At 54.1% G+C, this 23,175-nt stretch overlaps 2 protein-coding genes across 2 annotated transcripts; one reads left to right on the top strand and one right to left on the bottom strand.

Annotated features, from left to right (window-relative positions):
- The first annotated feature begins 1,005 nt into the window (after positions 1 to 1,005).
- PMM1 (phosphomannomutase 1) lies at positions 1,006 to 11,574 on the top strand. The gene is made up of 8 exons (XM_030446318.1): positions 1,006 to 1,165; positions 1,327 to 1,444; positions 2,368 to 2,444; positions 2,646 to 2,737; positions 5,023 to 5,122; positions 5,820 to 5,895; positions 7,923 to 8,038; positions 8,807 to 11,574. The coding sequence occupies exons 1-8, from the start codon at positions 1,091 to 1,093 to the stop codon at positions 8,927 to 8,929; spliced, it is 777 nt and encodes a 258-aa protein (XP_030302178.1). The 5' UTR covers positions 1,006 to 1,090; the 3' UTR covers positions 8,930 to 11,574.
- Positions 11,575 to 11,953: 379 nt separating this feature from the next.
- CSDC2 (cold shock domain containing C2) lies at positions 11,954 to 21,754 on the bottom strand. The gene is made up of 4 exons (XM_008497252.2): positions 21,505 to 21,754; positions 14,943 to 15,212; positions 14,602 to 14,724; positions 11,954 to 14,355 (listed from the first exon to the last, which is right to left on the bottom strand). The coding sequence occupies exons 2-4, from the start codon at positions 15,140 to 15,142 to the stop codon at positions 14,193 to 14,195; spliced, it is 486 nt and encodes a 161-aa protein (XP_008495474.1). The 5' UTR covers positions 15,143 to 15,212; positions 21,505 to 21,754; the 3' UTR covers positions 11,954 to 14,192.
- Between the last annotated feature and the right edge of the window lie 1,421 nt (positions 21,755 to 23,175).

Genomic DNA, 23,175 nt, shown 5'->3' on the forward strand with positions numbered 1-23,175 from the left:
CCCAGACATGGGCAGGGACACCTCCCACTAGATCAGGTTGCTTAAAGCCTCATCCAACCTGGCCTTGCACTTTTATAGGAAGAAGGCAGCCACAGCTTCCCTGGGCAACCTGTTCCAGTGTCTTACTACCCTCACAAGAAAGCATTTTTTCCTAATATCTGACCTACATCCTCCCCTCTTCTGGTTTAAAGCCATTGCCCCTTGTCTTATCACTACATGCCCTTGTAAAAGGTCCCTCTCCAGCTTTCTTTTAGCCCACCCTCAGGTACTGGAACGGTGCTGTAAGATCTCCCTGAAGGCTTCTCCAGGCTGAACAGCCCTAACTTTTTCAGCCTGTCTTCATGGGAGGGGTGCTCCAGCCCTCTGATCACCTTCATGGACCTCCTCTGGACTTACTCCAAGAGCTCTATGTCCTTCTGACACTTGGGGCTCCATAACTGGACACAGTACTCCAGGTTGGGTCTCACGAGAGCCAAGTCAAGAGGGATAATCACCTCCCTTGACCATGCGGGCCATGCTCCTCCTGATGAAGCTTAGGGTAATGGTTGGATTCTGCTGTGCTTCTTGTCAACCATCACCCCCAAGTCTTTCTCGTCAGAGCTATTTTAAACCCAGCCTCCACCCAACCTGTGTTTGTGTTTGGGATTGCCCTGACCCAGGGTGCAGAGCTTCATGCTTGTTGGACTTCACGCAGGTTGCATGAGCCCACCTCTCAGCTGGCGCTCTGCAAGAGGTGTTCCAACTCCATCCGAGTTTCTGAAGCAGCCTGACAAATAAACCGGGGAAAGCACAGCAGGGAGTTCAAGTTTCGGAAAGCTTTCCTGGTAGCATAAACCCGACAGCACTGCAGGTAGGAGTGTGAAGGCTGATTTTAGCAGGCTCCCCTATTCTGGGAAATGCCCCGAGGTGGCACTGCTGCCTTGCAGCAGCGCAGGAATACACCTGAGCCAAAACACCCAAAAAACCTCACCAGGCCGCATCGCCCTCCCAGGGCAGCCGCCGCACGAACGTGCGGGGAGGGCGGTGCGGCCGCCATCAATCCCCGCCGCGGTCCCGCCTCCCTCTCACAGCGGCCGGGGCGGCGGTGAGGATGGCTGCGGCGTCCGGACGGGGTCGGGTGCTCTGCCTCTTCGATGTGGACGGGACCCTGACTCCGGCTCGGCAGGTAGCGAAGCAGAGGGTGTGGGGGGGACAGGCATGGACGGGGTGTGCGTGTAGGGGGAGGGGGGGTAAGGTCAGCATGGCGGAGCCTGTGTGTGCCGTCCGTCCACACACCACCCCCCGGCTGCCGGCCTCAAGCGCTGCTTCTTCCTCCCCCTACTCCAGAAAATCGAGCCGGAGGTGGACGCGTTCCTGAGGGAGCTGCGGGAGAGGGTACACATCGGCGTGGTGGGAGGCTCCGACTACGCCAAAATAGCCGAGCAGCTGGGAGAAGGGGATGAAGGTGAGGTGCGGGTGACGAGGGTTCCCCCCTACACTCCTCCCTGGCGAGGCTCCCTGTGTCCTAAAGGTGACCCACACACTCCCTCAGCCTGCCCTTGGGACAGCTGGGCCAGCCCGGGTTCGGCCTCTTCTCCGTCTGCGGAGAGCAGGCAGGGATGCTCCATCCAGCCCACGCTGCCGGCTCCGGCGTTTGGTTCCTGAGAGCTTTTTCTGGGCTCTGACAGCTCCTCCCTTTCACCCCACAGCAGACGAGGGCAAATTTCGCAGCCTCCCGGCTGCTCCGTGGTGGGGTCCACAGGAAGGGGGTGATCTGATCATGTCCGAGACAGGGACACGGAGGTAGAGGAAGGAAGGAGCGGGAGGGCGAGGGGGCTGCCCCCGCTGCCTCCGCCGTGTTTTCCCTCTCCGGCATGGATGCCAAGCGCCGCTGGGCTCCCAGCTCTGCCTCCTTAGCTGAGGGAAGCCGAGAAATTCCCGGCTATAGGGCTGGCTGCTGAGCTGGCAACGCGATGTGTCCGGGCTGTGGAGAAGCTGCAGTTAGGTAACCACTCGCATCATGGCCCCAGCACCCTGGCAGTGGGGCGGGGAGGAAAGAGAGAGAGCAGGGTATCACGCACGTGGTTGAAAGCCTGACATTTTGGAGCCCGTATCTTTGTCCCGCCACTGATTCAGTCCGTGACCTCGATCAGGTCATTTCCCCCCCGCCTTGCGTGCGTCAGCTCCCCACCTGTGAGCAGGAGATAATCTGCTTGACCACTTTGCAGAGAGCAGGGAGGATCAGTAGCTCTCTGTGGAGTACAGGGGAGGTGGAAAGCACAGTACTAAGGATCTGGGAGGATGGCTTACTCCATCCTGAGCCCAGACCTTTTGGCCCCTTTTTCCAGGCAGTACTCATGTTTACTCTTTTACTTCTTCCCCCCTCAGTCATCGACAAGTTTGACTACGTCTTTGCAGAGAATGGCACAGTGCAGTACAAGAATGGGCAGCTGATCTCCAAGCAGGTAGGTCCAGCTCTCCCTACAGCCAGGCCTCTCCTTTCCCGTGCTCTGGGCGCTGTGGGGAGCAGCACCTGGCCCTGGGCAGATGGGCATCCTCTTCTCCCCAGATGCCAGACCTGAATGTGCCTCTCCTCCAGGTTATGTCTTCAGGTGGGCTCCAAAGGAGGTCAGGCCTCTCCCTCACTCTCCCTTCTCCTCCTGCAGGCCATTCAGGACCACTTAGGGGAAGAGCTGCTGCAGGATCTTATCAACTTCTGTCTCAACTACATGGCACTGCTGAAGCTGCCCAAGAAACGGTAAAGTCACAGGCCTGTGCAAATGACAGTCATATCTCTGATTTCTAGGGAACTCTGAGCTCCAGGGCTCTCCTAAGAACAGATGAGCCACTGACCTTATCTTGATCCAGGTTTTATCTTAGTCCTGTGTAGGATTACTATCCCAGCAAGCTGGGCACTGTGGGCAAATAATAGAGGCGGATCTTTGTTCTGGAGAGTCTGAACTATTTTTTAGTGCTATGCCTGTTCCTTTGCCCCTAGGATTTTCTTCCCTAGAGAGCAGGATACATCCACTGCATGCACCAGGGTACATCCTCTGCATGCATCTCATTTAGGACAATGGTACCAGCTCGTTACTAGTGAGGGCATCAGGCGTCTCTGGTCCTATGAGTTTCCAAACAGACAAACAATGGCTCTTAAGTTTGGAAGTGCAGTGCCTTGAGTACACAGTTTCACACTGTTTCTAACCGGGTGTTGCTCAGCATCACTGCTCATAGGGCTGGCCCTGCTCTTCCCCTAACTCTGTTCCTGTCTGCTTCCCCACATGAGATCCAGCAGCTGTGAGTTGGTTGGGTACACCTCCTCTGAAGGAAGACTAGGACACAGCCAGGAAAGAAAAAGGTAGTTTTCCATTGGATCAGCTCACCCTATTGCCACAGAAAGAAGAGAGAGGGAACAGATGTCATGAAGGTGGAAAGGGAGAGCAGAAGGACCTCCTTCAGAGGCAGCCTGCAGTTAAACCAGCCTAGGTGCAGTGTCAAACCATCCCTTAGACCACGGTTTCACAAATGCTTGAAACCAGCATGAGCCAGGCATGCTGCTGACACCAGTGGCTCTGCCCTCGCCCCAGCTGGTTTGTTCCTGCTCTTCCCTTGTGTTTGCATGGTAAACCCTACCTGAGCTCTCTGGTCAAAATTAATCTGTTAAAAGTTACTAAGCTGTGATCCAGAATAGTTGCCTATGTCACCACGTGGCAACAGGATGGCCAGTGAGAGGGCCCAGGGTGGCTCCTAGCAGCAGGACTGCCAACTGAACATGTCCCCAAAAGCATGGGCTGAGACACACAACTCCCCAAGGCTGTTTGGTTGCCTCATTGCTCTCTGGTTGCCCAACAGCCTGGCAAAATTTCATCTCCCAAGTGTCCCTGTGGATTTAAGCTTATGGAATTTGTAGCAAGCCAAGTACTTAAACCCATATCCTCCAAGTGTTGACCTAGTCCATGAGTCACCAAAGCTTTGGTGCTGCAGAGATGCAGCTTGCAGGCTGCAAGCGCGGCTGCCTTTGTGTCCATTCCCCATGATATTCTTCCTTATGTTACAAGACAGGAGGTGGAAAGTTTTTCCCCCAGACTCAGAGTGAAAAGCACTTTATCACAGAAGAGCAACAGGACATCAGAGGGTTAATGAGCTCAGGGCTTCTCGACTGGCCTGGGAGCTCCCTTCTCCAGCTAGGTTTCCACTAGAGTTGCAGATTGCCAGTGCTGCTGTCCCCTGTTTTTTCTGTCCCACCAGTGTTGACCTCTCTGACCCCCTGGTGAGCTATTACAAGTTGATAAGCGAGCAGAACTGGCTGGGTTTGCAGCAAAAAGAATGGAGAAGTTTTCTGCTGGATTAGTACTTTGAACCACCCCCCTTCAGGAAGCAGCAGAGTGTCAATCCCTGTGCAAGATGAGAGTAGCAGCAGGAACTGGGTCCTGGCTGTGCAGACTTAGATAATGAGTTGCAGTCAAAGGTGCAGGGGTCAAACAGAAGATATAAAGGCCCTGCAAGTTCTACAAGGCAGTCCTGATTTGTGTCCCACAGGGTGGTCCTGACTGCTCATCAGCCTGCTGCTGGACATCAGCAGCGAGGTACCCTGACCTGTTCCATCCCACTGTCCTAAGGTACTGTCAGCTTCACCCAGTCCACCTAATGTTCCTTAAACGCCTTCAGGGGTGGAGGAGATGCTACAAGCTAGCCAGAAGGTTGGTCCAGTCCAGTCAATAGCTGTTGTTGCAGTTATTATATTAGAATATTTTTCTTATCTCACCTAAACTCATTGCTTCCAGCCTGATCCTAGGGTGCAAAGGAATTGTTTCTTCTTCTTCTCTTACAGTTTCTTTTTGTAAAACTGTGATCTCCTTGGAGACCTTAGGCAGTTACTGATGCCTAGTCTCTGGCTGGTGTGAGGTACCCATGAACGGGCATAGCTTCTCTCCTCCTGTGTATCCCTGCAGAGACTGCATGCCTCACTGAACATCCATACCCCTGGAAAGATCTGGTTTTCTCTCCCTGCCTCAGTAACCTTGTGCCCTTGCCCACCCACAGAGGAACCTTCATAGAGTTTCGCAACGGGATGCTGAACATCTCCCCCATCGGACGAAGCTGCACACCAGAGGAGAGAATCGAGTTCTCCGAGCTGGACAAGGTAGACAGGCCAGACTTGGGCTGATTTGCAGAACTTTGCTGGAGGTCAGACCACTGCAGATCTCAGGTCTGACCTCCTTCCCTTCACCCTGAGGAGAAAGGAGAAAGGTTCCGAGCTGTGAACCGGGAGCAGCATGGAGCTGCACGTGCAGCACAATGGAGACAGGGCTGGGGGTCAGAAAACTCAAGGAGAGACTCAGAGGAGTGGATGAATTTGACTTAATTGGAGACCACCAATGCAGTGGGGTGGCCAGCAAGATTCCTTGTGCTGCAGGAGACTCCCGGGGATTAAGGCTCTTACTTGACAGGGTTTTTCCTCTTCTACAGTAAGCAAAGATGGCCCAGCAGCTGCCTTCTCTCTCCCAGCCCCAACAGAACTGGAACTAATGGGCTTTCCAGACTGTGAGGGCTGTGGTGGATCTGCTGGGCAGCCCTCTGGAGTGTTTGGCTTGTGTTCACAGCAGTTGCTGCCTGGGGGAGCTTTCTTGGGGTTAAAGGATCAGTCAGGCTTTGCAAGACTTTTTAAGAAAAGCTGGAGACTTTGGTTTATGAACTGGGCTTCTGGGAAACTGAAGGAGGTGGGAAGGGAGCAGAGCAATAAGCCAGAGTTGCTCATTGGACACCAGCTTATGGTGGATTATGTCAACATCTCATTATTCAAATCCTCTTTCCTACCCTTTCCTCCTTCTCCTCTGCAGAAAGAGCGGATCCGCGAGAAGTTTGTGGCAGCCTTGCAGAGGGAGTTTGCTGGCAAAGGCCTACGTTTCTCTCGAGGTGAGCAGTGGGGGCTTCCCTGTCTTTGCCTTGATTGCTTTATTGTCTTTCCTATAAAACACTGGGAAGGAGAGCATGAATCAGGGCTGTTCCCTCTAGAGGCATGGAGACCCTTGGAAGAGCACGAGGAGCTTCTAGTCTTGGAAAGCAGCTGCAGGGATGTCATGTTCATATCTGTGGCAGGGTGACAGCAGAGAAAAAAACATGCTGCAAATTTGCCTCCGTGGGAGTCAGCCAGCCAGCCAGGTTTATGTTTCTGGAGAAAGATGCAGAGATGCAAGGAGGTTGCAGCTCCATGCCATGGGCTTTTGCAGGGCCACTTCCTGTGGTGGCTCTTAAAGACAGCTTGCTGAAGATGAGGAATCAAAGGAGAAGCTTGAGCAAGCCTGGGAGCCTGTCCAGGATGTGGAGGAGAATGAGGGTGTGTGGAAAATTGGTGGGCCTGTGGCTGGAAGAAAACCCTCATAAGATGCTCTGCAGAGCAGAAGGGTATGTGTGAGATAAGACAGTCTTGTGTGGCAGTCCAGCCAAAGGGCAAGGGGATGATGATGTTGAGAGGTGGCAGGTGACCCTACTCTTGCACCCAGCATGGGCCCGTACGGAGGGTCTGGTTCTCCAAGGGCTTTCCTCCTGGGAGCCTCCCCTTGCCTTCAGAGTCCTGCCAGGGGCATCCTCTGCAGCCCACAGCACTGATACGTGCTATTTGTCACAGCAGAGAAAGACAAGGTCCCCAATACTCTGTCCACTCAGGCAGGAGGGACAAAAGCAAAACAATGTGCCTTTCTCCTCTGATTTTGGGAAGCCGCCATGAAGAGCCCATTGCATAAAAGCATAAAAGCAAGGGGAGCTGTGGGCCCCCTGCTCCTCCACAAAGAAAATGTGGGGTGTCTCAGGTCAGGCATCCAAAACCAGGGACACACAGAAATGGGGCTCTTGCGCCAAGCTGTCTCTGTGTGCCTTGTCCCAGGCTGTGGAGGACACAAACCCCAGAGGTGGGAGATCTCCCTGCAGCCCACCAGACCTGTGCTCTCTCTTGGTGAGCGACAGTGCTGGTTGTCGTCCGTACCATCTCTTCTCCCTTCATTTTTCTACCCTCTCCAGTTGACATCAGGAGCTCTTTCTTGCTGCCCAGCAAGAACATTGCAAAATGCATCATTTTTCTCTAGTAAAGGGCTTTGGATACACACTCAGGAGGATTTTAATGAAGGCAGCCAAGTTGCTCTGATGCTTCTCCTGTGGTGCTGACTCCTGCTGCCAGCCTGGGGCATTCCCATCTTGAGCTCATAGGGTAATTGCTTCTGTTCCTGTCAAAGTGCCCTGCCTGGGGCATCCATTCTGGTAGTGAACCCTCTGTCCTGAGCTGGACACACTGGCTTCATCCCTGGCTCTTCTGGCTCCAAGGAGGCTTGGTTTGGGAATCCCAAATCAATGGGGGTACCTCAGGCAGGCAGGGAAGAGAGGAGAATGCCATCAGGACATGGAGTGAACATCCCTGAGCTGTGCCGTGTGTGGGGTTTGCTTTGTGTGGGGAGGGTGCTGGGAGCACCTGGTCCATGTAGGGTTAAGGAGTGTCAGAGCAGTGACTGCAAAAGGGTCATTGATGTCCAGATGTTCAGAGTCCATGAAGGAGCCTAGGAAAAAGACCTGTGCCAGTCTCTGGGGGTATTTTGCCATGCTGGGACAGAGAAGGTGCTGGTGCAGACACATTTCTTGTGACTTCCCACCCCAGCATCTCCCACTACAGCCCACTGGCTACTGCCTGCCTGCCTGCAGCCAGGGGAGCTGTGCTGATGTCATTCCAACCTTACTGATGTCACTCCAGCCTGTTGCCATAGGAACAGCATCTGCCACTGTCCTAGCCACATGCCATAGATGCACACCAAAGCAGAGCTGGTGCCTGGCTGCTGTTTGCAGGGGGGCTCCCAGCACATGTCCATCCCTCCTCCCTCCTTCTGCCTGTCCCATGGTGGGTGAACACCCTGCTGGCTCCCACCAACATTGCCTGATGCCCCCCCTTCTGCTGACAGGTGGCATGATCAGCTTTGATGTCTTCCCAGAGGGCTGGGACAAGCGCTACTGTCTCAATGTACTTGACGATGAGAGATTTGACACCATCCACTTCTTTGGGAATGAGACAACCCCTGTGAGTATGTCCCACTTGCCCCACATGGGGCCACTTTCTCTCCTGCATGGAGCTGCTCTATCACAGGTCCCAACACAAACCTCCAGCAGGTTCAGGGGGAGAGATGCTCTGATGGGGCACATATTTGAGGTAGGCTTGTGATGGCAGCAGGACTGCTGGATCATGGGGAAATCTCCCTGGATTCACTGTGATGGCAAGCAGGTTCATCTTAGTGTCACTTTCATCCCTCCAGCACCCTCAGTATTGAGGGTGCCACTCCTGGGGCCCACAAGACCCAAAACACAATCCCCCATCACTTAGAAAAGGACTTCTCAACAGCAGGAACAGCTTTGCCTTCCCTTTAGAGCAATGGGGGATGATATTTCCATGTTGCTGTAGACCAGCTTGACCATGCAGTCAGCTCTTTCCAGATGATGGCAACCTCTGCCCCCCCAGACAGGCCCACCCCACCTTCTGCTATCTCCTCCATGGGCAGAACAAGGGTTAACACAATCTACTGGACAAGCTTTGCTGTTCTAGGACCTTCCCCATCCTTTCTGCTTCTCTGAAGAGGAGAGGGAAGAGAGAGGGAGCAGGGCTCCCAGCCCAGCCTCTTCTGTCTCCTTGGGCCAGCAAAACATTGACAGCTTCTTCCCAGCAGATCCCTGCTAGCCTAGCCACTGGCTCCCACCCCAGCTCCTCACAGGACAGATCAAGATGCAGATTAATGGATGATGGTGTGCTGTCCAGGCCCTGCTAATATTTACCCTATTTTCTTCTCCCCTGCAGGGAGGGAACGATTATGAAATCTATGATGATCCCCGCACGGTGGGACACAGTGTTCAGTCTCCCCAGGACACGGTCCAGCGATGCCGTGAAATCTTCTTTCCAGAGAGAGCAAATGAGTGCTGACTTCCAGGTCCCCACAGCCCTGCCCTGACCCCACCCTCTACTCCCTCCGTCAGGAAAAGCACCTTCATTTGAGGAATTTGCTCAGGGTAGACAGAAAAAAAAAAAACGCTTTCCAGAGCTGGTCGGGAGGTGGCACAGGAGTGCAGATGGGTGTGCAGGAAAGGAGCAGCTCTGCAGCACTCCACATCTACAGCTGGGGCTCCTGGGACCAAACCCTTCCCTCACCTCTGGCAAAGCTTCTCTTTAGACCATGCTCTGGTGGGCAGCAATGCAGATGTTTTTATGGTCAGAAAGCATTGGAAAGGGCTGGTCACAGTCCTGTGTGTGTCCTTCCCCTCTTCCTTTTCACTCCAGTCCTCTTAACACTTCTGCACAAGGGAATATGTGCCTCATCTTTCTCCCTTGCCCCTTGGCTGGAGATGGTGGGGTTGCTGAGGCTGCAGGGCACTCTCAGCAAAGCTACTTCAGAGCAAGAGACCAGGAAGGCTCTTTGCTCCAAGACCGTGGTAGGAAGGAGCAGCTGTTCCCCCAGTGTGTAGGCAGCGTTGTGCGTCCTAAGGGAGAGAGGGTCACCGTGTTCTTCACCTTGGTGCCACAGCATGCCAGTCCCTACGGGTGACCTGGGAATTACATCTTTAAAATTACTCTACTCCTACTCTAAGGTTTGCTCAGTTGCATGAAGAAACTAATTCCCTCTTTAGCTTACCCACCCCACCCCCCAAAAAAAAAAAAGAAAGGATGTCAAGTCAGATCATGGCTGGAGGACCCCACATATCCCTTCCTTCCCAGTACTCAGATTTTCTTAATCCTGCCATAGACATTTTCAGAGAGGGCAAACATGGCCCAGACCTGGTTTCTAATGCCAACAGAGGTACTCACTCAACAGTGCCCTCCAAGCTTGCTTTTCCTCCACATTTCATCCCACACACTTGATTTAAGTGCTCACCTTTAGGGACGCCAGTTCAGTGCAGCTACCTCGTGTCATCCTGCTCCTCTTTTCCTGGTTTTTCGTGCGTTGCAAAATCACATCTCTCCTTTGGACCTTGATCTCCTCCCTCACATTGTCCCCTCATTCCTGGCCATTTTGCTGGGATGTGTGACCACACCAGCAATGCTAGTTACAACTCTGTAATCAAGAGGAGTTCAGGGATCACCTCCAGGGGGATGTCCTGCTTATAGCTCCCCAGAGCATGCACAGTCTGGTGTTTGTGGACCTGGTGGGTGCCAGAGGTTCCTGCAAAAATCCCATTTTGGTGTCCCTGCGAGTCTTTCTTAGGACATCCCTGCTGATGTGGCACTGTCCCATCTCTTGGTCTTATGTTTCTCCTTTTTCTCCTGTTCCCACTTCCTTTGCCATTGCTCTCCATCTACCACCTAGCTGCTGGACTGCAGAGAGGTTTCTTAGCTGGCTACTGCCACTTAACCAAGGGGCCAGGTTCCTCAGGTGAGATGCATTGGTGTTTTTAGACTCCAATGTCTAAAGGCAGGGCTCCCACGGGTCCCATTGCCACAGGTAAAGTCCTGAGTGGACCTTGGCACTGCTGCCAGGCTGCAGATGCAGGAGCAGGGACGCTGCTTGACCAGAGCTGGTTGGGTGCTCTCTCTTTCACCTGAATGCACCTTTAACTCTACAACACGTCAGGTCTGTAATGCATCACATTTGCATGAGTGCAGCCATCTGCCCCAGCATCCAAAAATCCCCAGCAAATGCACAAATTCCTCTGTCTACCCAGAGAAGACTTCTGCTTGGGGAAAGAGGACCTGATGGGGAAGCCTGGGCAGTCTTTCACAGGGCACTTCTTTTGGCCCTCCACTGCAAGCTGCATGGAGGAATTGTGTGTTTTGTGGTTCCTCCTTCACTGTTTCACTGTGGATCAGGTTACGTGTGAGTTTGTGGAGTTTATTTTTCCTATAAGTCTCTACCAAATCAGCAGGATCTCTAGCAAGCTTGGGGTGAATGCAGAGCAGGGCCTAGCCAGTGGTGGCCTTGAGGCCTGAAATGCCTTGCATATTTGAAGGGAAGGGAAGTCTCTGTTCAAGGCTGCTTTGTAGGCAGCATGTCCCTTGCTCAGGGTGGGGAGAGTTGCAGGGTGAGCAGAGAAGAGGCAGAGAGGACCTCTGAGGCACCAAGCCATCTCTTTCTCTGCTCAGGAGCTCATGCGTGCATAGGGTAGGATCAAGTTCAGGAACCTTCCCTGTTCCTGTCTGTCTTATCCCATGCTTGTCCTAGTTGAGGGTACTTCCAACCATTAGGCCTTTGTCCTGCTGAAGGATGAGGAGGATGGCATCAGAAGTGGCTGGGAGGTCTGGAGGTCATCTGGGCCACCTCCCTGCTCAAGCAGGACCACCGAGTGCCCTGGCTGCCTGCCCTGTGTTTTTGCAGGCAGGGATGAAGTGGGAGCCTTACACCTAGGGGAGGGTGCATGCTTGTCCCCAAGACCTCTTTGCCATGATGCTCCTGTCCTGGTTGGTGCCCACAGTGTGAGTGGGGTTTTCTCCTCGTGTATGTGTGAGCGAGCAGATGTGGTGAGACCCATTTTGGGGACTGTCTTGCCATATGGCTCTGTATCTGTGCAAGACAGGTGGCTCCTGTCTGGTACCAACTGTTAAATGTGAAATATATTTAAATACACATATATGTATATTAAAAAAAGAAAAAAAATTAAAGCTACAACATGAGATTGGTGATGGTGTGGGCTTTGTGCCAGGCTCTGCTGGGGTGACACCCAGTTAGGTGGTTACACTTTGAAATCCCTGTAGTAGTAGGGGACCAGACCTGGCCCAAGTCACCCCCTGGTGGGCAGCAGCCTCCCATCTCAGGCTCCAGGTCTGCTCCTCCCAAGCAAAGCTGGAGCACTTTGGGACCTCCCAGGACATGCTGTCTGGAGGCAGGTGAGTCCCTCCTCCCCTCTGGATAAATTTCTGGACCCTCCAGGTGCTTTAACTGGGAGAGCCACCAGCATCTCCACTGCCACAGCACACAGAGAGAAAGTGCTATGATGGACAAGGCTCATGGGAAAGTCACTTTTAATGGTTTATTGCCAATGTTACAAAGGTTGACACAGGGTCAGACAGTGGGAACCACACTGGAGTTGTAAGTATTGTGTCCAGTTCTGGGCCCCTCAGTTCAAGAAGGACAGGGAAGTGCTTGAAAGAGTCCAGCGCAGAGCTACGAAGATGATTAAGGGAGTGGAACATCTCCCTTATGAGGAAAGGCTGAGGGAGCTGGGTCTCTTTAGTTTGGAGAAAAGGAGACTGAGGGGTGACCTCATCAATGTTTTCAAATATGTAAGGAGCGAGTGTCAGGGAGATGGAGTTAGGCTTTTCTCAGTGATTACCAGTGATAGGACAAGGGGTAATGGGTGTAAATTGGAGCATAGGAGGTTCAAGTTGAATATTCGAAAAAATTTTTTTACTGTAAGGGTGACAGAGCCCTGGAACAGGCTGCCCAGGGAGGTTGTGGAGTCTCCTTCACTGGAGACATTCAAAACCCGCTTGGACACGTTCCTGCGCGATGTACTCTAGGTGGCCCTGCTCTGGCAGGGGGGGTTGGACTAGATGATCTTTCGAGGTCCCTTCCAACCCCTAGGATTCTATGATTCTATGATTCTATGATAAGTCTACAGTTTTAGTTTATTTCCCAAAAAAAAAAGAGAGGAAAAGAAAGAAAAAAAAGGAATCAAAGTTTGCCTTGGCCAAGCTGACTGCGTGTCCTGGGATGCCTGGGGCCTGAGCCAGCATCACTGTGGCCCCTCGGTGAGCTGGGCTGCGGGTTGGCAGTGAGATGGGCTGCAGGGTCCCAGGAGAGTCCCCATGCCTGCCTGGGCTGGGGCAGCACGTGGTGGGTCTCCCAGATCCCCAGGACCTCAGCTGTCCAGTGTAGCACCAGATTTGGCCTGCTCCTCTCCCCACTTAGGGAGGAACCCTGTCCCCACCGCAACATCGGCAGCAAGAAAGGTGGAAAATGTCCCTCCCCAGTGCAGAGGAGGAACAGCAGCTCTGGCAGCTCCCACCAAGCAGGTGCCCAGGGAGCTGCCTGTTGCCTCCTGCCCTGCCCATGAGGACAGCTGGCAACCTGCTGTCCTCAACTCAGCTTTGCAATAAATCCTTTAAGATGCTGGTAATTCCTGGAATGTCATCACAAGCAAAGTTCCCCTGGAGTCAGCTCAGGCCCAGCCCTGGTGCACACCATTCCCATCCCACCACCCTCTGCCTCACCTCTCCCAGGGCTGCAGGAGCCCACTGGGCCAGGGGATGGTGGAGAAGACCAAAACTGAAGTTTGTGCTTTGTATACGAGACCCTGCATACACCAGAGAGCTGGGAAGGAGGCGGCTGTGCTTGCCCCATAGTCGAAGCTACCCAGACCCCTCAGCCCCTCACCCCATGGCAAGCTATGGATGTGCAACCACACACACACACACATGCACGCAGGAAGGGTGTCCCTAAGGGAGTGGGGGACAAGGGGAGGGGGAGGAGAAGGCGGCCATCTCCCCAAAACTAAGCACTGAGCCAAGAAAACTGCATTACTGTCCCAGAGGCGTCTGAGAGCACAAAGATGCCAAGTGCACCCCTGCCCCATGCCGGGCACCCCCAGTGCCCTTCCAGCAGCAGTTTGCCCCTAAATTTTTTTTTTTTCTTTCTGTAAGCCACTCACCTCTCCGTGGCACTGCTGACCTGAGATGTTTTAAGGGAGGGAGGTGGCTCAGGTGGGTGCTGTGAGCTGCCAGCAATGGGGGTGGGTCTCAGCCACCCAGTCCCTGCACAGTGATATGCCACCCCACACACTGCCCTACTCCCCCCAGCCCCATGGCATGCCCCACTGCTGCGGTGCTGCAGGCAGTGGGGATGAAGTGAGGGGTCCATCTTCCCAGAGCAGGTTCCAGGAGGATGAGCTGAGCCTCTCCAGCCTCCCCCCCACCTCTGGCTCTCAGCACTGGAGCAGGCAGGGCGCTGGAGAGTAGGACAGGTTCCCCTGCTCCCCGTGGCTTCAGGGGCAAGAAAGGGGACATGGGGCTCCACTGCCCCTGGAGCTGGGGGCTGGCATGGGAGGGCTCAGCTTCCCCCGTCCCCCCTTGACAGACAGTTACAAACACACACACAGAAAGGAAATCATAACCTTATAAAAGACACCAAATGCAAACGCCTGTGGGCTTGGGGGCGGCCCCAGCCCCATCGCCGCCTTGGCTCCCCCCGTGCCCCCTGTGAGTGGGCAAGCAGGCTTGTACTATGGGGCCGAGTGGCCAGTGGCTCCTTCCTGGGCACCTAGGAGCCAATAATCTGTCCGGACCATGTCTCGTGCTTCGTGTGGGGTGCCAGGTTGGTGAGGACCACCTCCACTGCCTGGAACTTCTGGTTCTTGGGAGGGATGGGGCAGATCTTGTACGTCACCTCATCCCCCTCCACTGGGACGTACTCCCCTTCAATGCTGCAGGAGAGGAGAGGTGGTAGGGCTGAGTCCAAAAGCTGGACCCCCACCCCAGCACTAAGGAAGACACCAAACCCATCAGCTGCACCTCAGAAAAGAAAACCCACCTGTGATGAGGTAGAGGACAGGCAGAGTCCCATCCCCACCCCATGGAGACATCCACACCCCAGCCCATGGTTCTCCAGCCCCATGCTGACAGCACAGCACCCCCAGGGTGTCCCAGCATCATGAAACCCTCAGACTTACTCTGACACGTGGACAAAAATGTCCTCTGAGCCGTTCTCAGGGGTGATGAACCCGTGGCCCTGGGACCGTGAGAACTGCTTGCAGACACCCTTGAAGATGGGGCCGGCGGAGGCACGAGCTGTCCTGCAGGAGGAAAGGGATGGAGAAACACCTCACTAGCAGCACTACAAAACCACGGCGTTCCCCAGGAGGCCACCCGGCACCCACCCCCAGCCAGGGAGCACCTCTGGCACCATGCTGGCCAGAGAAGAGTGATGTGCACCAGGCATAAAGAGTTTTGCAGATGCTGCCAGCGGGTCCCTGCTGAGCTGAGTGCCAAGCCCCATGTGCTGGGTACTTACGCCGAGTAGGTCCTGGTCCTTTTGGTGGGGAGGGGGCTGGGTAGATCCCGCAGCAGGAGGTTGCCCCGCTCCCAGATGCGGCTGCCCTCCCGCTGGAATGGGAAGGTGGGCCACACGGGTGACTTGGGGGAGTGCAGGGGTGGTACTGCTGGTGGGGCGTTGGGGTCTGACGACATCGTGGGGCCGGTGGGCTCCTCCATTTTGGGGCTGGGTGGGTGGGCAAGTGGCAGGAGGAAGGGTGCCCCGGTGCCTGGGTCTGCTGCCTATGACCTGGGGAACAAAGAGGGGGGGTGGTTACATTCCCCCGGGGGGGAACTTTTGACAAGGGCTGTTGGAAATTGTCCCCTCTCATCCTAGCCCCAGGACTGTGTGGGCAAGCAGTGTGCCACTGGCCTTTGGTATGTACACCAAACCCTTGCACTGGGAATTGCCCCATTAAGCCTGTCCTGGCTTGGAGCAACCAGGGATGTTCCATGAAACCAGTCCCAAGGGAAGGAAAGAGCCTGTCATGTTGCTTCATCTTTTGTTCTCCAGTATAATCCCACATACTAGAGATGAAGTCACCAAAAAGCATGCCCTGGGAGAAGGAGCAGCCCAGTGTAGGCTGCCATGGGCAATGACCATTTTGGCAAGGATGCTCACACACCACCAGTACCTCTGGTTCCTCTGCTTCTGAGATCTCCCCCCAGCCTGAGATTTCTGCAAAAAGGGTAAAAGAAAAAGGCTGAGACAAGAGGTCGGTCAAGACCAGGAGTCTGAGGTCTCCCCACAGCTGGAGGTTGCCTCAGTGCTATGGGATTTAGGACCCAACCCCAGCCCAACCAAGGGCTCACTGTCTGCCTGGGCATCTCACAACAAGGAAGGGACATGAGGAGGCCATCGTGGGGGCACCAGGAGCACACACAGCTCTCGAGCACCTCAGTCAAGCTATGACACAAGCATGACCTCCTGGCTGCCATCACTGGGCTCCAGTTTTGCTTGGCATCACACAGTTTGAAAGGAGTTAAAGCCCCAGGGGGCAAAACCCCATCAACCTTCAGCTGACACAGGTTGTGCAAGACCTGGCAGTGGATCCTGATGGCCAGAGAGCAGGAGCTGGAGCAAGTGTGAGCAATGCTGTCCTCACTCAACCATCCTGAGCATGAAACTGGGCAGGAGTAGTTGTGAATTTTAAAGCCCCTGAGAAAGATGTTCTGGTGCATGATCAGCACCATAGCCACTTGCTCCAAAAGCCTTTTCCCTGCCAATGTCTCCTCACATCAATCCTTGTGTTCAGCACTGAGTGTCTCTGTCTTGGCACCAAGAAGCCCCACGCCAGGGTCTGCTTGTGGCCATCACTCTTTGGGGCTGCTGGGTGTAGGACTCACCTGTTTCCAGAACCCCTGGCCCTTGGGGGCTTCCCCATCACCCTAAGCTGAGGATACCAACACCCACAGACCCCTTCCCTGTCTTCCCCTCCAGTCTTTCCCACCCCACTGGGATGTGCAGCATCACTGGGACTATACCTGCACATGCTGGGAAACCCAGAGAATATTTAATTTGGTTTCTGACTCATCCTCAGCCCTTGAGATGCGGAGGCCCTGGGGGGATGTGAGAAAGGGGGTCACCTCTGCTCCCAAATTAGCAGGCACCAAGGACATAAGAAAAGGTTTCTAGAGCAGCTGAAGTTTGGGGGGAGGGACCAGGCAACTCCTGTTCCCCTCCCCCAACTCCCCTTCTTCCCCTGCCACAGGGTCTGCCTGTTTCTAAGCCCTGACCCCTGCCAGTCCCACTTTGGTGCCCATCCACAGGCTACTTGTTTCTTAACCACTGCCCCCTCTCTGAAGACCTGCAAAGCTTCATCCTGAGGTCCAGGCAGCAGAGACTACGCTATGGTTCCACCTGAAGGCAGAAGCCACCATTTTTCTCCTGTCCTCCAAGATAAATTCCAGCTGTGTTTGCAACCCCCTCCAAAACATCTCTCCCATCTGCACCAAATCCTTCATGAGCTTCAGAAGATTCTCTCTGTCATCAAATAACTAGAGTGCATGTGTCTACTGTCTGCTCCATGACCCAACCCCACACTGGGGCTGCCAGGCTCAGCTTCTCTTGCTCCACACCCTGGCTCAGCATCTCTTTTTCCCATGCCCTGGCTCAGCATCTGTCTCCCTTTCCCAGGCTCAGCATCTCCTTCCCCTTTGGCTGGGTTCACCACCTCCTTTCCCCATGTCCAAACTCAGCATCTCCCATGCCTGAGGAGCTCAGAGGGGCTCAGGGAGCACCCAAGCATAACACCCAAATGCCAGGGCAGCCACCGAGCTGCTTCTCTGCTCCCATCTCTGCCTCTCATCCAACCACCAGCCTGTGCTGGTGAGCTGCCTAGACACTTTTGGGAAGAAAAAATTATGTGGTCCCCAAGCGTGGCTTCCCAGGAGGTGCCAGGAGTGGATCAGTGGGACAATTTGGGAGCAGCAGCCCGCACTTCTCTGCCATATCATGGAGCTGCCACTATGAAAATGGCTTCACCACGGCGCGCCTTCTCTGTGCGCACTTTCACTGGTGAGTTTTCGGTTTCCCCACCAGATTAAGGACAATGGAGGATGAATAAAGATGCTTGGAACAAACTATTAGTATGCTGAGTGGGTTGGCTGGCACTGGGAGAAAGAGCTTCCTCCAATGGGTCTGGAAAAATCAAAGTTTCACAGAGGCGAAAGAAAAATACAAGGCAAAGGGGAGGGGGCATGCAAGGGGGGGAGCCTTTCAGGGACACAATGCTGTGCCAGAGGATATGGAAGCAAAGTGGGGGCTTGTCCCAGGTCACCTGTGGGTCTGGCCCAGGCCAGGGTGCACAGGAAGGCTTCCTGGTTTGGGGGATGAGCACTGGTGGGGAGCAGGAGCATGTTGAGCATTGCTGGGGGATTGGAGGCAGACAACTTGCTCCTGAAGCCAAAGGACAGCTGTGCAGGGTGTCCTCCTGGGGCTGCCATTTGCCTCCACAAGCTGCTCTTGTCCCTCATGGGAGAACAAGCCAGGCACAACCACCCATGGGCACTTTTTGGGGACCCAGCTCCCCATGGGGACATCGGAGAGAGCCCTGGCATGGGTGGCAGGTCACTGGGATGAGCACAGGGACAAGGCACAGAGGGACTGTGGGATTTGCACCCTAGGGGGTATGCAGCCCCCCCAGGACATATCCCAGAGCATCCTGCTCTAACCAAGACATTGGATCTAACTTCTGATTGGAGTGGGGGCTGGAGCAGAGACCCTCCATTCATCCTGTGGCCACGCTGAGGCTGGATCCCATGGCCAGTAGCACTCTACCCTGCTCCAATGCCTGGCTTGAGCACCTCAAATTTGTGGGTCAGCCACGGGATCTGATGGGTGAATGCCTGGCTTTGACAGTGCTGGTGAAGCTGAGGCTGAGAAGGAGCTTTGCCACCACAGGGGACTCTGGGGCGCCATCCTGCCTCCCTTCTCATTTAAATCCCTGCAGCAAACAAAGGGACCAAGGAAATCATACTCATTGCAAAAGGGGGCTGAGAGAAAAGGGGAGATGGGAGCATGTCCTCACCAATTTCTACTCCTGGAGAGCTGGGAAAGCCTCTCCCATTTTCCTGTCCTTCTCATTCTCTCCCTCTTCTCCACACATCCTCTTCCTAGCCCTTTCTGCATGCTGTAGCTTCAGCAGGTGATGAGGAGAAGGCACCCAAGGCAGGGGTCAGAGGCCTTTTCCCCTCTCCTCCACCTCCAGCAGTCATACTAACTGAGCATCTCTCCCCAGCCCAATTCTCTCCCACACCACCATGTCCTCCCCTGAATGTGTCTGCCCCATACAGTGCAGAGATCATGAAATCCAGGTCACTTGAGGAGGCAAGAAGAGGCTGCAGCACCTCTGGCTCTGCCATGGGGCACAGGAAGTCTTTCCAGCATCACCCCACCACCACCACTGCGGGACCTCCACCTTCCTCCTCCACATCTCCCCTCTGTGGCTTCATTCCAAAGGTTCCCCTAAGGTGACAGTCCTCCAAGCCAAAGATATGCATAAGCAGCACTCCCTGAAAGGATGCTCTTTGTAAAGAACACCTCCCACCATGTCCATTTCCCCCCCCCCCCTCTTCAACGAGACCATCTCATCCTGAAACCTCAGAGCCCTCTGGTGATGGGGTTTCCTTTGGCAGTGCCAGCCAGCTTTGCTTTTTTATTTTTTTTGGAGAGCGGGCTTCCAAGCTGAGCTGACAGTCGAGAGCGCTCGCAGGCGCTCGCAGGAAACCCGGGGCCAATTAAGGCAGACAGGCAGTAGACACATCAGCTTTTATCTCCAGATCCAAGTACCCCATTCATCACCAGCGACTGAAAGGTCTGCGGTTTATCAAAAAAAATCACTGTCTCTCTCCCTCTCTTTAAAGCAATACACATTGACTTGGGTGCTGGCTGTGACCTTGTTTAACTAAACATCTTTTCAAGGTCCCCCAGAAGGGAGAAGGAGCCTTTTGAAGAGGCACCAGCCTCTGTCTGCCACTCCCCGTTCATTAGCGGCAGCGAAGAAAAACCCCTCACGCTCCCTCCGTCAGGCAGGGGAATACATATTTAATTGGCTTAATCGCCTTCAGCAGTCAGCCCTCCCGAGTGGCTCTTCTTTGTGCTCCTTCCCATCCACTGGGACCCCCAGGCTGCTCAGAACAGACAGACAGACGGACGAATGGACGGCTATTCCGCCGGTGGCTGTCACGCCCAGCTTTGGACGTGACCCTTCGGCTCACCATCACCTTTATGGGCCATTTCCTTTCACACCACAGTGTCCCTTTGCAAATCCCTGTCTCGGGATGCTGTCTCCCACCAGGCTGGGGCCTCCCGAGTGTCTCCCTTCTCCCTCCCCAGCTGAGAAGCCGGAGGTTATTTTCCTTCTACTGCCTTTTTCCAGAAAGATTCTGCACTGCTGAACCTTCCCTGTCACTCACCGTCATGTTTTGTCCATCCTTTGCGACTGTCAGTGCCCCCCAGTTTAAGAGTCAGATTTACCTCCCTGCTCCTTCCACCCCAAGCAGCAAAAAGGTCCCTGTATATCAAAGAGTCCTCATCTCTGCAGCTGGCTGCTGGCAGCCATCTCCTTACCCCATGGAGCAGGGAACTCGACATTCTGGCCTGACGCCATCCTCAGGGAGGCTGATGCCCCCCCCCCCCCCCCAGACTCACTCTGTCTAGACATGGGTTGAAACAGAGAAGAGATACACTCCTCCAGATGAAGCAATGTGTCCCCAGAGCTCGATGCAAAAAAAAATAATAAAAAAAAAGAAATCCCATTTTCCATCTGCTTCACACCTCCACACACTAAGTCATTTAAAAACAACGTGGTGGCCGGCAGAGACCCTGAATCAGCATCCCCTGGGGGGCTGCTAGAAAGGGCAGCAATCAGGATGGCTCCAGGCAGGGGTTACCACAAGCAGGGCCACTGCAGCACTCACCAGGTTATGTTTCTCCATCCTCCCTTCCTTGGAGGAGGCTCACAGCCTCGGTGTCTGGCAGATTTTTATAAATGCTGTCTCTGTCCAATGCTAATGAAAGCCTCTCTGCAACCCCCTCTCTGCCCCCCCCCCCCCCCCCCCTTTTTTTTTCTGGTTACCAGATCACTCCGTTAAGAGCTAAATGACAAACAAAGCAATTTCCTCGCTAACCCTCGATGTTAAAAACACCTTTGCTGAGACAAATTACTACAGGAAAAATAAAGCAGGTGTTCTTTTGGGAGAAGACACACTGACAGCATTCCCTCCCCAGCTAAACCAATCACACTCACAACTCCAGGGATCTTTGCTGAGATAGTCTCGCCTATAATACAGGCTGCTTAGCGCTAAAATATGAATGTCACCTTTATGGATTGATTCTAAAAAGCTCCCTTAGTCAATGCTGGGCTGACCAGATCTCTGAGAGGCCATGGAGGAGGGCAAGCAGGCTGCCAGATGCAAAGGGGAAGCAAAGGAAGAAGCCATCATGGAGGCTTGATTTACCTTTATGGCATACATGCATAACCATCACTCCCAAATACCAGATTTGTGGGGTTTGATTTTTTTCTTATGCTGGTGTGGATTTTAAAAATTAGAGTAATGTCTATTCAAAACCTGACACGAGAGTCCTCATCTGTGCCCTTCCTTTTGCCTTTGTATACCTAACTTGCTGTCTGCAGGAATGAATAGTGCAGCCAGTCCCAAAGAAACCCCAATTCAAGCCCCCATCATTATCTGCCTACTTAAATAAGATAGATATTTTATATATTGCCTCCTCCCACGCACGGCGGAGAGCTGGGTCCCAGCTGATCTCAGCCCTCTGTGGCAAAGCCCCCATTATTTGCCCCCCAGCCAGACATGCAGTGCCGCTGCTACCACCCCCAGAGGAGTCATTGTTCCTGAGGCTGGTGGGGAATTACAGAACTGGAGAAGTCACACTTCACCTTCACACCTCTCTGCTGTCAAAAGGAAAAAGAAAAACAAAAAACCCGCATCTTTGAAAGAAAAAGTCGGTGCACGAAGAATTCCTCCAGCTACAATAGCTCGGCCAAGCCGGATGGCCATTGTGCCTTCCCCCGATTTACCTCCTTAGCAGTCACGGGCTCCCTGGAGCTGCGCTCCGCAAAGCATCGGTGCTCGCCGGGGCTGAACGCTCCTCCGCTGCCTTGCGAGGGGCAGCGGTCTCGCCTGCAGCCCGGCTCTGAGGGGGGCTTCCTCCGGCTGCCTGCCTGCCCGCTGCCTCCTGATGGATCTGCGGTATCTGATGTGTCTATGATGTGCGCCTCGCACACACACACTCATCCGCACGCCTTCCCCTGACGTCAGGGCCAGGCCAGGGGGAGCGGGCAGGTGGGAGGGATTAATTTGGTCTTTTCTGAGGCAGGCTTAAAGGAGCGAGGCTGTACGGGGGGGCTGGAGAGGCCGAGAGCCTTCCTCGGGGGGCGATGGATCAATGATGTGCATTAGTCGCAGGGCTGGATGCCAAGGGTGGGCAGTGGGATGGGGTATAGGAGGGTGGGAAAGCACCAGAGGGGGAGGCGGTGCCCAGGGGACCAGGTCTGGATGAGGACAAGTCCTGGGGGAAGGGTCAAACCTCTTCCGTGTCTCCTCGAGTCCCACTGCAGCCAATGTCCCCATCTGCCCGAGTCTGCACCCTCCGGCACCCACAAGTGGCATTGTCACCCTGGTCACACGGGGGTGACACAAGGGACACGTGCCACTAATCCACCCGGCCATCCTGTTCCCTCGCTCCAGGCTTGCAGCAGCCGCAAACCTGGGGGCTTTCCGAGGCTCTGTTTCTAGCAGTGCAGTAGGTAACTCCCTAACCCTGAAAGATCTCACCAGTTTTTCCTTTTGTTAGCATAACCATGCCCAGGAGAGCCATCTCCCCTGGCAGAGGCAACATCATAAATTGGCTGGAGACTTGGGGCACTCTTGGGGCACAAGAGTGATGTGACAAGAACACGAATCAATTGTTCGCTGTGTCCACTGGGGAATAGGGCGAGGAGTAATAGGGTCTAAATTGCAAGCAGCAAGATTCATGCTTGGCATTAGGAAATGCTTTCTAATGAACGGACAGTTAATTACTCAAGTAGATTGCCTGGGGAAGCACTGGAGTCTCCACCACTGGAGGTTTTAAGAACAGGCTGGGTAGGCATCCTCTGGGGGGAATTTAGGTGCAATCAGCCTCATTTTGGAGCAGAAGGGTAGACCACACCTGCACCCTACCACACAGGTCAATGTAATTCTAGAGTTAAATTTGCAAGAACTCCAAACAACTATGGCTCAGTTTCAGTGCTGCAAGGAGCTGTCACAGGTGTCTTGTGACACAGGGTGGTTATGGGTTGCTTGTGGTTTCTTTAAAATGATTTGTAAGTCATTCTAAGTAGCTGAACGTGATGGTGACAGCTGAAGCAGTTCCACCAAAAACCCTGAGGGCTGCAGGGTGGTGTGTGAGATGTGTGGGAAGCTGCCAAAGCATGGCACAGGGTCAGGAGACAGAACCCTGGCTGCTCTACCTGCCTGTATCCATCCATCCATCCCTCCATCCATTATCCAGGTGGGCATTGGTCTGAGGCTGTCCCAGGGGCTTTGGTAGAGGTACAGGACCAGAGAGCAGTTGTGCCTCTCCTGTCAATGAACTATAGTGCAGAAAAAGGCTCTGCAGACAGAAGAGACCAGCCCATGGCAAGACCACCAAGAAGCACTGAAACCCTAAGTGCTGGTGGATTCTGCCATTTCCCATCACATTGTGG

Source organism: Calypte anna, chromosome 1 (genome assembly GCF_003957555.1).
Source record: "Calypte anna isolate BGI_N300 chromosome 1, bCalAnn1_v1.p, whole genome shotgun sequence".
NCBI classification, from domain to species: Eukaryota; Metazoa; Chordata; class Aves; order Apodiformes; family Trochilidae; genus Calypte; species Calypte anna.